The 16,369-nt window shown below is 37.7% G+C and overlaps 1 protein-coding gene and 1 long non-coding RNA gene across 3 annotated transcripts; both read right to left on the bottom strand.

Moving 5' to 3' along the window:
• Positions 1-261: 261 nt before the first annotated feature.
• LOC141906140 (ankyrin repeat family A protein 2-like) lies at positions 262-2,997 on the bottom strand. 2 transcript variants are annotated; one of them, XM_074795350.1, is made up of 8 exons: positions 2,911-2,997; positions 2,613-2,802; positions 2,457-2,515; positions 1,972-2,038; positions 1,816-1,884; positions 1,134-1,357; positions 556-703; positions 262-410 (listed from the first exon to the last, which is right to left on the bottom strand). In XM_074795350.1, the coding sequence occupies exons 2-8, from the start codon at positions 2,761-2,763 to the stop codon at positions 346-348; spliced, it is 783 nt and encodes a 260-aa protein (XP_074651451.1). In that variant the 5' UTR covers positions 2,764-2,802; positions 2,911-2,997; the 3' UTR covers positions 262-345. The 2 variants fall into 2 exon arrangements, with proteins under 2 accessions (XP_074651451.1, XP_074651452.1); XM_074795351.1 differs by having other exon boundaries at positions 2,457-2,488.
• A 2,679-nt stretch (positions 2,998-5,676) lies between these two features.
• LOC141906114 (uncharacterized) lies at positions 5,677-7,633 on the bottom strand. The gene is made up of 6 exons (XR_012619306.1): positions 7,369-7,633; positions 7,098-7,290; positions 6,665-6,916; positions 6,394-6,577; positions 6,188-6,307; positions 5,677-6,100 (listed from the first exon to the last, which is right to left on the bottom strand). It is a non-coding gene; the product is annotated as an uncharacterized LOC141906114 (long non-coding RNA).
• Between the last annotated feature and the right edge of the window lie 8,736 nt (positions 7,634-16,369).

Raw genomic sequence — 16,369 nt, 5'->3', positions numbered from 1 at the left:
TCACACGGAATGACATCATGTGTAATTAGAAATCCTTATTTGAGGTTAGTCGCTGGTCTATCCCAGTCAGTCAGTGCTGGCTGTCAAGTCTTAGTGACTGGTCTCCTTATCCACTGTCACAGTCAGTAAGCAACAAGCCGTCCAAGGGATCCAAAGAAAAGAGCCCAGGGCCACCAACTCCTCATCACAGAGTAACTTGAAGATTCCATAAAACATTTGAAATATTCCAAATACGAATTGTTACTTTATGTCCTTATTTTATTGCATGACTTTTGTTCCAAAAATTTACAGATACAGATTATGTACAAATGAATAGAAAAAATAATGACTAGCTGATCGATTATATTACGTCTGATCTCTGGCAGAACCTTCCAACAGGTATAACATATGTTCTTCAATAACTTGTTGAACTGAAATTTAAAAAAAACAGAAATTTATCAGAAAGAGAAAAACCACCAAACATTAAACCTGAACACACTGTCAGTCCAATCCATGTATTCGCTCAAGGAAACATTTCGGACTCATTTTTTCTTTCTTCGTGATTTCTATATTTACCAGCTTTATTTCCTCTGCGAACAGCGAGATCCATCGCTGATAATTCATCCTCATTCTCTATAGTTAAATCAGCACCCCATTCCAATAGACAACTCGCACATTTATTCTGATTGTTAAACGCCGCGTACATCAGAGCTGTGTTACCTTGCTACAAATCAATTATATATCAACGATTATGAAAATTGTCACAACTATGACGACCTAACCCGAGTTTGATCGTACTTGCATAAAATTATGATAAGGCCATCCCAAAATAATCGTCTGTTTGCCGTAACACCGACTCAAGTTTTCAGGATGAGTCGGTAGGTAGGTAGGTAGTAATATTTTTTTACAAAATTTCAGGGCAAAAAAAAACAAATTTATCGCCTTTTTTATATGGAAACGATAACAAAAATAAAATCTATTTCAATGAATCTTCAAAGAAAGTTTTCACTCGGTACCTTTGAAGTCGGGTCGGTCGGGTTACGGCAAACAGACCATTATTTTGGGATGGCCTAATAAACTTATGTTTTCACAAAAATAACATCGTCAGAGTTATTGGAACAATGTTTGATGGTTTTATTTCAAAAAATAATCACCTCATCGCAGCTGTTGATCGAAGCACCTTTCTCTAGTAACAATGAGACTATTTCGTGATATCCGTAACAAGCTGCTAAAGACAATGAGTTTTCACCGTTAAAACCTCGAGATTCTACACTCGCGTTGTTCATTATCAAAAGTTCGGCCGCTGATTTCTGTCCGTTCGCACACGCCCACAACAACGGAGTAAAACCCTTCTCATCGTACTTATCAATAGCTCTATCTGAAAATATATCCAAATAATTAGTTTTATATTTCTAAAATATTACTTTTAGAAAAACAAGCTGAAACTTGTGCTGAAGTCGTCATAATTATGATGATCATTGATCATTGTGTTGATATCCAAATGACAACTTACGCTTAGTGAAATGAATTGGAAGTACAAATTTGGACTAAAAAAATAGACAGGGCTCGAAAGAGTTTGACTGCACAAAATAGTAATCATCAGTTTAATATTAAATGCGAAATAAGTGTTTGGAAGCATAACAAGTCAAATGAAACTCCAGGGGGTAACATCTAATCCCCACTGCTGCTGCTGATGTCTACATTTCAACCGCCAGACAAATTGAAAACTAATCATTTTAAAATATTCATTTTCAAAAAGCTTTTACAGTACGACATACGATATTAAAATATCTAAAAGGTTTTTCCTATTTCATAGATATCTGTTAAAAAAAGTACCTGGCATGCTGATCTCCTGTTGTAGGAGAACTAATTCACCCTGAGCTGCCATCTGATGTAAACTCATGTCTATAAAAACCGCAGAAACAAATAGAATGAAACTTTTGCGAAAGAACGAGAGATAATCAAACATTTCATAATTTATTACAAACTTACGATCAGCGATGATAGGAGTCGTTGTCTGAACATTGCCTCGAGTGAAGTTTGTTATAACTGTTGAAGGCTGAAATAAAGATTATTTCAGACTAAGTTCACGTCAAATCTTTTTGGATAGGACAAAACATGTCCGACAAGAGCGATATCTGAGTCTACAGGATAAATTCCATAAACCCTTTCAGTGCGTCCACACCGCAGTGCGGTGTGTAAATCAGTGATTGATTTTGCTAGTACACCGCATTGCGGTGTATTGATGTTATTAGTAATTATCTCTCTTGAAAGATGGCAGCACCTGTCAAACATAGTGAAATATCAGTAACTAACGATACACTGCGCCGCGGTGTACACGCACTATAGTGCTATTCCCATTATTCAACATACTATGGTAGAATTATTCAAAATTTTCAAATAATCTCCAGCACTATAGGGTATCAATAAGTCAGCACTGAAAGGGTTAACAAGTCAATAGGCGTTTGAATACGTACCCTGTAAGGGGAAGGATTTACTCCGTCTGATTCTAGCTTTGTAGTCGGATCAAACTCATCTGCAGAATTCACACAAAAGAATTTGAAAAGATTTACAAAACTGAAATAAAATCTCTGAGATTGAAAACGTTGAACCAGCAGGAAATTGAAACAAACCTTTAGATAAAACATTTGCCACTTCTAAATCAGAATCCATGCAATCGGCCGGAGTTTGAAGTGAATCCAGGAAACTGTTACACGACGCAATATTCAAGCATTTTGTCGGTGATTGATCAGTTTCAATCTTGATCATAACTGGATCAATCATTCTGCTGATTTATGATGTCGTCTTGCTGCCTGCGTCTGGCTGTCAAAAAATAGAAACGTTCATGTTTAATTCACCCCACAGCCGTTTGACAGGATCATGAGCGGTTCCAAAAGTCGGAGGTTTAATTCATTAATTTTCTAAACTTACCGTTTTCTCTTGACAGAAACTGATTAATTAACTAAATAAAACAAATGCAGCTGATGACTATTTGTCCGATTTAAATTTCGAACCCGGAAGTAAAATCGACTGAAGCTCCATCTAGAGTTCACCGGTAGCGAGCTCTGTCCGATATTAACCGTTAGGTGCTGCCCCTATATAAAACATACTCCGTAATCCTTGCTTGCCAGAGTTGACTAACGTTAGTGTATGAAAATCCCGCTACCGATGAGCTTAGAGGCAGCACCGTACGGTAAAATGTTGATATCTTAACAAAAGTAATTACTGATAACTGATGCAGAGCGTGGTCCTGACAGAGGCGGATCTAGACAGGAGCACGCGGAGCACGTGCTCCTGTCGCAAATTCTGAGTGCTCTTTTTGAAAAAAGTGCGAAAAAAATTGTCTCAAGTAAAGGGCATAATTATTCTCAAAAAGGGCATTGTTTACATGCGGTGGCCGTCTGTTCTCAAGAAAAAGGCACAGTTATTTTCAAAAAAGGACATATAAAACACGTAGTTTCTGTCCGTTGCTGAAGTGAGTCGAGTAAAAGGCGCATTATTCTCAAAAAGGGCATTTAATACACGTGGCAGTGGTCGGTCCTTATGGAAAGGGCTCATTTATTTTTGAAAAGGGCATTAATTTACACGTGATTCAAATTACCTCATCTTAATGTGTAAAACTTTCCTAGAAAATGAGATGTGTGCAATCTCATTTAGATTGTAGTTAATCAAAATTATTTTGTTATGTACCTTGTTTATTTTATGAAAAACTTAATTGCATTCTATAAAGTTCATTATCACATTGTTTCCATATTGATAAATTCCCATCTCTTAAAGAATTGTTGCAGAATGTCATTTTTGTGTCTCAGGTGCCTGGAAATTGCATTAAAATGGGTTGAAATTCAAAAATTTTCTGGGGGGGGGGGGGTCCCCCGCGAATGGTTCGCGCCTTCGGCGCTCGCCTGTCATGGATAGTGCCTTTTCTTTAGATTGCCCTTTTTTTTAATTATGTGCTCCTGTCATTGTCTGGCCTTTAGATCCGCCCCTGCCTGATGCTGAATGGAGGATTTACGGGTGTCCCGGGTTCGAACCCAGTAATTACTGATACTGATCCAGAGTAATCCTGGTGCTGATTAGAGGATGTACAGGGGCATTCCGTGGTTGAACCCAGTAATTACTGATACACTGATTCAGAGTGCATGGTCCTGATGCTGAATAAATGGGTGTTCGGTCGGGTTCGAACCCAGCAATTACTGATACTGATACTGAGTGGTCCTGATGCTGGATAGAGGATTACGGGTGTCTCGGGTTCGAACCTAGTAATTATTGATTCTGATCCAGAGTGGTCCTGGTGCTGATTAGAGGATGTACAGGGTAGTCCCGGGTTCGAACCCAGTAATTACTGACACTGGTCCAGAGTGGTCCTGATATATGAGGAAACACAGTCATCAAAAGTCTTCTTAATAAATATTAGCCAGGGGCTCTTAAATCTATCATTCAGATACAAATCAAAAATCTTATAGAGAATTGAACTAAGTTTACTTTGTTTGCGCTCAATCAATATTTCTCATGTAATCGCCATCTATTGGAATTTGGCTGAACCGACTAGACAGCTCTTATTTGTCTCACTGACTCTCCTTCGTATTCGTATTCGATTAAAGAAGAGTCAGTGAGACAAATAAGAGCCGTCTAGTCAGTTCAGCCAACTTCCAATAGATGGCGATCATAGCATCATTTAAACTAGGCGAATGTCCCGAGTTCGAACCCAAAAATTACTGCCCCTGATTTTAGTGGTCCTGATGCTGAATAGAGGAAAACAGGGGTGCCCCAGGTTCAATACTTGAGTAGACGTATTCTGGGTAACGGTGACAGACACTTCTTCAGTAAACCGACTCGCCCTTACTGGGATTAACTGTGACCCGCTAGATTGGCACGAGTTGAAGTGAAAATCCGAGTTAGGTTTACTGTAGTTATCTATCATTACACTTAACGTGTTAGTATATACTGAAAAATATAATCTGGACTATCAAGTTTAAATGTGCATGGGTAGACCGAGTTCTCCTTACTAAATCAATTAAAACAAGCGAGTACAGGTGATTGACTGTAGACAATAGAATTTCAAAGAGTTTGAAAGTATCTGAGAGTCAATGTGATACTATACTTGATTAGTGTGATTCGAGTTAGAAGAGTCGAGTCCACTGTAGACCACAGAAAAACAACACAAACAATTTGTAGTGAACAACTAAGCCACGAATAGGTTTTAGTCTTCGTGATTAATAGTTCAATATGTATTTATAAGTAAACAAAGAGGTCAACCAATTATCAAACACCAATCACAAGCACTTTAAATCAATTAAGTACCACAAAATCAATATATCTATCAATGTAACAAATAAGACAAGATAAAACTGGTTAAGTACTTTCCACCTCGTTTTACTATTTACACCAAGTTGAGAATACACTACAGCTCCTCTACAAATCACCATATCATTTCATAGAAATAAATAAGTTTTACAAAAACAAACGAGTTACGAAGTGTAATTAACAAACACAGACGGAAGTCAACAAGAAGAAATCAAGGTCAGTCATCATGTCATGTCAAGTTCAAACACACTACGGAACTGACTACTGCATTTCAGTTCCACCTCAAAACAACATCAACAATTCTTTAGAAACAATCAAAGATATTCTAACTTGTTTTATTCAAATCAAAGTAAATCTCGAATTGAACACACATATTGATACACAGGGTCAGTTGCACACACAAGAATTCTCAAAGTCTTAACATTCACAAGAATTCTCCAAGTTAAGCAACGCATTAGAGTTCTCCAAGTTCAAGCAAAACATTGGAGTTCTCCAAGTTCCAGTAACGCATTAGAGTTCTCCAAGTTCCAGTAACGCATTAGAGTTCACCAAGTTCCAGCAACGCATTAGAGTTCACCAAGTTCCAGCAACGCATTAGAGTTCTCCGAGTTCCAGCAACACATTAGAGTTCTCCAAGTTCCAGCAACGCATTAGAGTTCTCCAAGTTCCAGTAACGCATTATAGTTCACCAAGTTCCAGCAACGCATTAGAGTTCACCAAGTTCCAGCAACGCAATAGAGTTCTCAAACGATCAACAGGCGCCACCTGATTATCAGAGTCAACATCGAGTTAGATTAGATATTTCACACATTTTCACCTACAAGACAAACAAACAAACATTAAAGGATATTTTCAACAATCAACCAAACATTAAAACATAAGTCGTTTTTCTATTACAATATACCTGATTTATAGTCTGTTCAGATTCATGACTCATCCATTCTTTCAACTTTGGAAGAATATTCATGTGAATCTCTGAAGGTATTTTTCCATCTTTTAGTAACATAACATCTCTAGATATTTCCTACTCACAAAACGAAAACTCAAAATATGAATAATTTTGAATAACGTGAGATTTGAAAATTGATTCATGTAATTTCAAAGTTATACCTGATTTAAAGTCAGTTCATACTAATGACTCGACCTTCCTTTGCAACTGTTAACTTTGTGACTCTACTTTGTTGCTAAGGCAGTTAATTAAGTACAACTGATCCCAGTGGTGACATTCATCTAACTGATGCCTCGTGATTGTCTCATCTCTGATGACTCAGTTCTGTGGACCTCTCAATATTTGCTACAAGAAAACACAAAATACATATGAATACCGGCAATTTTCAACTTTTGATTTGAAAATTGATTCATATCATTTTCAATATCATACCTGATTTAAAGTCAGTTCAGACTAATGACTCGACATTCCTCTGGAACTGTTTACATGTGACTCTTAATTGTTACTTAGTTCCTGACTTAGAGGCAGATATAGCACAGCACCACTGATCTCATCTCACTTGTGATGCACTTATCTCACTGGTGACGCCCTGATCTATCCACTTGGAGGGACATAGTTCTGTACTGATCTCACTAGTGATATTCTCATCTATGGTGACACTGTGGTTAAACCTCTCAATATTTGCTACAAGAAAACATATAAAATATGAATAATTTTAGATTTTGAGACTTTGATTTATAGTCAGTTCAATGACTTATCCTTCCTCTGGTATTGTATGTCTAATGATTTGCTGCAAGAAAACATGTAACAGACCAGCATAATGTTTGAGACTTTTCCTACAACAAGAGAACCATGTTTTATGTACCTTGATACCTGATTTATAGTCAGTTCAGACTAATGACTCGACGTTCCTCTGGAACTGTCAACCTTCCTTGCGAATTTTGCTGACTTTGACGGAGATGAATCATTACTACTGATCTGAGTGGTGACATTCATCTAACTGATGCCTGGTGATTGTCTCATCTCTAGTGACACTCAGTTCTGTGACTCAATATTTGCTACAAGAAAACACAAAATATGAATAATTTTCAATTTTGATACTTTGAAAATTGATTTATACAATTTCAATATCATACCTGATTTAAAGTCAGTTCAGACAAATGACTCGACGTTCCTCTGGAACTGTTAACTTTCCCTGTGACTCATTGTTTCTGACTTTGAGTGAGATAACTCAGTACATCTGATCTAGCTGATCTGACGCTCTAATCTTTCTATAACCACTGCGACTTAATCTTCAGTACATTATTTCAGACATAGATATTTTCACATTTCATTTTTACCATTTTACAATTAATCATTAACCTTTTATGTTTTTGTTTACAAAATGAGTATTTAAGATTGTTTGTAGAATTAATGCTTTTCAATGACAAACACTGAAACATTATCACAAATTATATCCACACACAAACAAAGATAGCACTCAACATGTCGATCATGCGCATGGACCCGCGGGTGTGCATGTGTATCCCCTGAAATATACATAAACACAATTTGTGTGTCTTTATGTATCTAGTGCCATTTCATGCAAGTGCGTTAGTGCATGGATGCATCAGTGCAAAGTGAGAAGTCAGGTACAAAGTGAGACGTCAGGTGCAAAGTGAGACGTCAATTTTTTTCACCGGTGTTTATGAAGATCGATCTTCATTTAATAGGCTATAATGGATAAGAATTGGCTCCAATGTTTTGAAGTTTTATTAACTCAGGTTTAGAGTTTATCAGCATTGATAAAACACTCTGTCCCAGTTTAGCTGATTCCTATCTAACAAATCTACTGAACAAGTAATGACTAATTCAAGTTTTAATCATCACCCTTAATTAGAACAGAATGTAGAAATTAACATGTAACAGTATTTCCCATCTGTTTCTTCATTGACATGTAAAGTTTATAGGAAACTTTAATTATTTCACATCATTCTTTTAAACCTATTATTCTTTTATATCTTTCATTCTTTTTACGTAAAGTCGCTACAAGGGAGATCAGGCAGCAAAACTGCCCAAAACTCAATATATCACCCCAAAACAGAGTGTATCAATTAACACCCAGCAGCAAGCAGCAGTATTAAAGGAGGTCATCAGTGTTGTAACGCACTGACAATTCAGTTTGTTTGTCACATTTCTACATGACATTTGAAGAAGGAAGGAGGAGACTCCTGAACTCAATATCACCCCAAAACAGAGTGTATCAATTAACACCGAGCAGCAAACAGCAGTATTAAAGGAGGTCATCAGTGTTGTAACGCACTGACAATTCAGTTTGTTTGTCACGTTTCTACATGACATTTGAAGAAGGAAGGAGGAGACTCCTGAACTCAATATCACTCCAAAACAGAGTGTATCAATTAACACCCAGCAGCAAGCAGCAGTATTAAAGGAGGTCATCAGTGATGTAACACACTGACAATTCAGTTCGTTTGTCACGTTTCTACATGACAATTATCAACCTTCAGGTGCAAAGAACAAGAGTGAAGCTATTAAGCAATAGCATCTTTGAATATAACGCTTTTAAAATGTGTAATATGATAACAATTTGCTGATACCATATACACAGTACCAACACCAGCGACATTTCAATGATACAACCACCACAAAGCTATCGATGGATAGCTGCTTTGAATATTTATACATTTAAAACGTAAAGTCACGATAAGGATGATCAGAAAACATAAGAATCAATCCCAACTAACCGACATATATTACAATATATACAATGTACCAACACCAGCGACATTTCAATGATACAACCACCACAAAGCTATCGATGGATAGCTACTTTGAATATTTATACATTTAAAACTTAAAGTCGCAATAAGGACGATCAGAAAACATAAGAATCAATCCCAATTCACCAACATATATTACAATTTATACACAGTACCAACACCAGCGACATTTCAATGATACAACCACCACAAAGCTATCGATGGATAGCTGCTTTGAATATTTATACATTTAAAATGTTAAGTCGCAAAAAGGACGATCACAAAACATGATCATTCCAATTTCACCGACATATATTACAATATATACAATGTACCAACACCAGCGACATTTCAAAGATTCAACCACCACAAAGCTATCGATGGATAGCTGTTTTGAATATTTATACATTTAAAACGTAAAGTCGCAATAAGGATGATCAGGAAACATGATCAATCCCATTTCACCGACATATATTACAATCTATACAATGTACCAACACCAGCGACATTTCAAAGATTCAACCACCACAAAGCTATCGATGGATAGCTGTTTTGAATATTTATACATTTAAAACGTAAAGTCGCAATAAGGATGATCAGGAAACATGATCAATCCCATTTCACCGACATATATTACAATATATACAATGTACCAACACCAGTAACATTTCAATGATTCAACCACCACAAAGCTATCGATGGATAGCTGTTTTGAATATTTATACATTTAAAATGTAAAGTCGCAAAAAGGACGATCACAAAACATGATCAATCCAATTTCACCAACATATATTACAATATATACAATGTACCAACACCAGCGACATTTCAATGATTCAACCACCACAAAGCTATCGATGGATAGCTGTTTTGAATATTTATACATTTAAAACGTAAAGTCGCAATAAGGACGATCAGGGAGCAAAAATCACCAAAACTCAATATCACCCCATAACAGAGTGTATTAATTAACAAGCAGCAGCAAGCAGCAGTATTTAAGGAGGTCATCAGTGTTGTACCACACTGAAAATTCAGTTTGTTTGTCACATTTCTACATGACAGTTGAAGAAGGAAGGAGGAGACTCCTGCACTCAATATCACCCCATAACAGAGTGTATTAATTAACAAGCAGCAGCAAGCAGCAGTATTTAAGGAGGTCATCAGTGTTGTACCACACTGAAAATTCAGTTTGTTTGTCACATTTCTACATGACAGTTGAAGAAGGAAGGAGGAGACTCCTGCACTCAATATCACCCCTGAACAGAGTGTATTTATTAACACCCAGCAGTTAGCAGCAGTATTAAGGGAGGTCATCAGTGTTGTAACACACTGAAAATTCAGTTTGTTTGTCACATTTCTACATGACAGTTGAAGAAGGAAGGAGGAGACTCCTGCACTCAATATCACCCCTGAACAGAGTGTATTTATTAACACCCAGCAGTTAGCAGCAGTATTAAGGGAGGTCATCAGTGCTGTAACACACTGACAATTCAGTTTGTTAGTCACGTTTCTACATGACAGTTGAAGAAGGGAGGAGAAGACTCCTGCGATCAATATCACCCCAAAACAGAGCCAGCAGCAAGCAGCAGTATTTAAGGAGGATGATTCATGATGTTATAATGTTTAATGTAATAATTCTTATTGTAATAATGTTTAATGTAATAATTCAAGAAGTTCATGGAAGGTGGTAAGAATTAACACCACCAGCAAGCAGCAGTATTAAAGGAGGCCATCAGTGTTGTAACGCACTGACAATTCAGTTTGTTTGTCACGTTTCTACATGACAGTTGAAGAAGGAAGGAGAAGACTCCTCCGATCAATATCACCCCAAAACAGAGCCAGCAGCAAGCAGCAGTATTTAAGGAGGATGATTCATGATGTTATAATGTTTAATGTAATAATTCTTATTGTAATAATGTTTAATGTAATAATTCAAGAAGTTCATGGAAGGTGGTAAGAATTTACACCCAGCAGCAAGCAGCAGTATTAAAGGAGGTCATCAGTGATGTAACGCACTGACAATTCAGTTTGTTTGTCACGTTTCTACATGACAGTTGAAGAAGGAAGGAGAAGACTCCTGCGATCAATATCACCCCAAAACAGAGCCAGCAGCAAGCAGCAGTATTTAAGGAGGATGATTCATGATGTTATAATGTTTAATGTAATATTTCTTATTGTAATAATGTTTAATGTAATAATTCAAGAAGTTCATGGAAGGTGGTAAGAATTAACACCACCAGCAAGCAGCAGTATTCAAGGAGGTCATCAGTGTTGTAACGCACTGACAATTCAGTTTGTTTGTCACGTTTCTACATGACAGTTGAAGAAGGAAGGAGGAGACTCCTGCACTCAATATCACCCCAAAACAGAGTGTATCAATTAACACGCAGCAGCAAGCAGCAGTATTAAAGGAGCCCATCAGTGTTGTAACGCACTGACAATTCAGTTTGTTTGTCACGTTTCTACATGACAGCTGAAGAAGGAAGGAGGAGACTCCTGCACTCAATATCACCCCAAAACAGAGTGTATCAATTAACACGCAGCAGCAAGCAGCAGTATTAAAGGAGCCCATCAGTGTTGTAACGCACTGACAATTCAGTTTGTTTGTCACGTTTCTACATGACAGCTGAAGCAGGAAGGAGGAGACTCCTGCACTCAATATCACCCCTGAGCAGAGTGTATTTATTAACACCCAGCAGCAAGCAGCAGTATTAAGGGAGGTCATCAGTGCTGTAACACACTGACAATTCAGTTTGTTTGTCACGTTTCTACATGACAGTTGAAGAAGGAAGGAGGAGACTCCTGAACTCAATATCACCCCAAAACAGAGTGTATTAATTAACACCCAGCACCAAGCAGCAGTATTAAAGGAGGTAATCAGTGTTGTAACACACTGAAAATTCAGTTTGTTTGTCACATTTCTACATGACAGTTGAAGAAGGAAGGAGGAGACTCCTGCACTCAATATCACCCCTGAACAGAGTGTATTTATTAACACCCAGCAGCAAGCAGCAGTATTAAGGGAGGTCATCAGTGTTGTAACACACTGACAATTCAGTTTGTTAGTCACGTTTCTACATGACAGTTGAAGAAGGAAGGAGGAGACTCCTGAACTCAATATCACCCCAAAACAGAATGTATTAATTAACACCCAGCACCAAGCAGCAGCATTCAAAGAGGTCATCAGTGTTGTAACGCACTGACAATTCAGTTTGTTTGTCACGTTTCCACATGACAGTTGAAGAAGGGAGGAGAAGACTCCTGCGATCAATATCACCCCAAAACAGAGCCAGCAGCAAGCAGCAGTATTTAAGGAGGATGATTCATGATGTTATAATTTTTAATGTAATAATTCTTATTGTAATAATGTTTAATGTAATAATTCAAGAAGTTCATGGAAGGTGGTAAGAATTAACACCACCAGCAAGCAGCAGTATTAAAGGAGGCCATCAGAGTTGTAACGCACTGACAATTCAGTTCGTTTGTCACGTTTCTACATGACAGTTGAAGAAGGAAGGAGAAGACTCCTGCGATCAATATCACCCCAAAACAGAGCCAGCAGCAAGCAGCAGTATTTAAGGAGGATGATTCATGATGTTATAATGTTTAATGTAATAATTCTTATTGTAATAATGTTCAATGTAATAATTCAAGAAGTTCATGGAATGTGGTAAGAATTAACACCCAGCAGCAAGCAGCAGTATTAAAGGAGGTCATCAGTGTTGTAACACACTGAAAATTCAGTTCCTTTGTCACGTTTCTACATGACAGTTGAAGAAGGAAGGAGGAGACTCCTGAACTCAATATCACCCCAAAACAGAGTGTATCAATTAACACCCAGCACCAAGCAGCAGTATTAAAGGAGGCCATCAGTGTTGTAACGCACTGACAATTCAGTTCGTTTGTCGCGTTTCTACATGACAGTTGAAGAAGGAAGGAGGAGACTCCTGCACTCAATATCACTCCAAAACAGAGTGTATCAATTAACACCCAGCACCAAGCAGCAGTATTAAAGGAGGCCATCAGTGTTGTAACGCACTGACAATTCAGTTTGTTTGTCACGTTTCTACATGACAGTTGAAGGAAGGAGGAGACTCCTGAACTCAATATCACTTCAAAACAGAGTGTATCAATTAACACCCAGCACCAAGCAGCAGTATTAAGGGAGGTCATAAGTTTTGTAACACACTGACAATTCAGTTTGTTTGTCACGTTTCTACATGACAGTTGAAGGAAGGAGGAGACTCCTGAACTCAATATCACTCCAAAACAGAGTGTATCAATTAACACCCAGCACCAAGCAGCAGTATTAAGGGAGGTCATCAGTGCTGTAACACACTGACAATTCAGTTTGTTTGTCACGTTTCTACATGACAGTTGAAGGAAGGAGGAGACTCCTGAACTCAATATCACTCCAAAACAGAGTGTATCAATTAACACCCAGCACCAAGCAGCAGTATTAAGGGAGGTCATCAGTGCTGTAACACACTGACAATTCAGTTTGTTTGTCACGTTTCTACATGACAGTTGAAGGAAGGAGGAGACTCCTGAACTCAATATCACTCCAAAACAGAGTGTATCAATTAACACCCAGCAGCAAGCAGCAGTATTAAAGGAGGTCATCAGTGATGTAACACACTGACAATTCAGTTTGTTTGTCACGTTTCTACATGACAGTTGAAGCAGGAAGGAGAAGACTCCTGCGATCAATATCACCCCAATACAGAGCCAGCAGCAAGCAGCAGTATTTAAGGAGAATGATTCATGTTGTTATAATGTTTTATGTAATAATTTTTATATATATTTTAGATATCACCCCAAAACAGAGTGTATCAATTAACACCACCAGCAAACAGCAGTATTAAAGGAGGTCATCAGTGTTGTAACACACTGACAATTCAGTTTGTTTGTCACGTTTCTACATGACAGTTGAAGCAGGAAGGAGAAGACTCCTGCGATCAATATCACCCCAATACAGAGCCAGCAGCAAGCAGCAGTATTTAAGGAGAATGATTCATGTTGTTATAATGTTTTATGTAATAATTTTTATATATATTTTAGATATCACCCCAAAACAGAGTGTATCAATTAACACCACCAGCAAACAGCAGTATTAAAGGAGGTCATCAGTGTTGTAACGCACTGACAATTCAGTTTGTTTGTCACGTTTCTACATGACAGTTGAAGGAAGGAGGAGACTCCTGAACTCAATATCACTTCAAAACAGAGTGTATCAATTAACACCCAGCACCAAGCAGCAGTATTTAAGGTGGTCATCAGTTATGATTTAGCAGTAATTTACCCACAGTGTTTTGTAACAATTAACTCTCATCACTACCGATTGATTTACCAGTAATTTACCCACAGTGTTTTGTAACACTTAACTTTCATCACCACCAATTGATTTAGCAGTAATCTATCCACAGTGTTTTGTAACACTTAACTTTCATCACCACCAGTTGATTTAGCAGTAATCTACCCACAGTGTTTTGTAACACTTAACTTTCATCACCACCAATTGATTTACCAGTAATTTACCCACAGTGTTTTGTAACACTTAACTTTCATCACCACCAATTGATTTAGCAGTAATCTACCCACAGTGTTTTGTAACACTTAACTTTCATCACCACCAATTGATTTAGCAGTAATCTACCCACAGTGTTTTGTAACACTTGACTTTCATCACCACCAATTGATTTAGCAGTAATCTACCCACAGTGTTTTGTAACACTTAACTTTCATCACCACCAGTTGATTTAGCAGTAATTTACCCACAGTGTTTTGTAACACTTAACTTTCATCACCATCAATTGATTTAGCAGTAATTGATCCATAGTTTGAAATGCGCAGCAATCAATGAGCAATTTCAAACTTTTCTATTCAGGAAACCACAGCAAAAAACTAAATGTATATAAACAATGAGTGTCTTATTTAATTGTTGATGAGAGAGGAGAGAGAGGAGAGGAGGCATGTACACCTAACACAACGTTTTAAAACTCAACATCACAACCAAAACAAGAGTTGAATGATAGCAAGCATCAGCAACATGAAGTTTTCAAATAAGGAAGTAATCAGTATTGTAAATCACATCTATTTGACAATTCAAGAAGGCAAGGGAAGGAGAAGAGACTCCAAAACTCAATATCACCCCTAGAACAGAGTGGAATGAGCAACATGCAGTAGCAAACAACAGTATTTGCCGTAGTAGCAAACAACAGTATTTTCCATTTTTAAAGGAGAAGAACGGAGTATCTTCTGTATTTGATACTCGTTTGATGTCATAGCAAGGCCATTACCGGGGGTTATAGAGTACAAAAGGAGAAGCCACGCCACCACAAGATTTTAATTGTCTATGATTTTGATATTGTATATAAAAATGGCACGATATATCACCTCGTAGCAGAGGAAGGAGGTAGAACAAACCACAAGATCAGTACATCTATCAATGTTTCATTACATGTATCATTGTTTCAAGACACCCACTTGCAGTGTTTTGTAACACTTAACTTTCATTACCACCAATTGATTTAGCAGTAATTCATATTTCGTGATGAGAGAGAGGAGTCTAGTAGGAAATGTAGCCATACACCTATCAAAGCTTTTTTACAAATGCAAATCAGTTTATTCTAGACTATGGACGTTTGTTGCTGGAGGAGACAAACTGTATTCCAAATTGAAACCCTTATCCCATTTAGCTTTTTCTTAGAGAGATAGAACCCACAAAACGTCTGGCAAAGGCTTCCAACATTTTGATAACTGTTCGCGTAGAGCCAATGATAAAACCAGCATTTATCATCATCAAACCAAAGCTGAAAACTGCAAACCAGCAGTGAGAGGAAGTATGCACAATCGATGAGATGATTGTTCATAGCTGCAACTAATGGAGTGAACTGCAACCAGTGAGGGGAAAGTATATGCACAATCGATGAGATGATTGTTCATAGCTGCAACCAATGGAGTGAACTGCAACCAGTGAGGGGAAAGTATATGCACAATCGATGAGATGATTGTTCATAGCTGCAACCAATGGAGTGAACTGCAACCAGTGAGGGGAAAGTATGCACAATCGATGAGATGATTGTTCATAGCTGCAACCAATGGAGTGAACTGCAACCAGTGAGGGGAATGACACAATCGATGAGATGATTGTTCATAGCAGCAACCAATCAAGTGAACTGCAACAAGTGAGGGAAGTATGCTCAATCATTGAGATGATTGTTCATAGTTGCAACCAGTCAAGTGAACTGCAACCAGTGAGGGGGGAAGTATGCACAATCAATGAGATGATTGTTCATAGCTGCAACCAATCAAGTGAACTGCAACAAGTGAGGGGAAGTATGCTCAATCATTGAGATGATTGTTCATAGCTGCAACC

This window comes from Tubulanus polymorphus, chromosome 5, assembly GCF_964204645.1.
Source record: "Tubulanus polymorphus chromosome 5, tnTubPoly1.2, whole genome shotgun sequence".
NCBI classification, from domain to species: Eukaryota; Metazoa; Nemertea; class Palaeonemertea; order Tubulaniformes; family Tubulanidae; genus Tubulanus; species Tubulanus polymorphus.
This window is presented reverse-complemented; position numbering and strand designations above follow the sequence as displayed.

Coding starts and splice junctions, on each gene's coding strand:
- LOC141906140 (XM_074795350.1), bottom strand. CDS start 2,763: ATGATTGATCCAGTTATGATCAAGATTGAAACTGATCAATCACCGACA. Junction 704..1,133: donor CGATCAACAGCTGCGATGAG/GTGATTATTTTT, acceptor ATTGATTTGTAG/CAAGGTAACACAGCTCTGAT. Junction 411..555: donor TCGCAGAGGAAATAAAGCTG/GTAAATATAGAA, acceptor TTTAAATTTCAG/TTCAACAAGTTATTGAAGAA.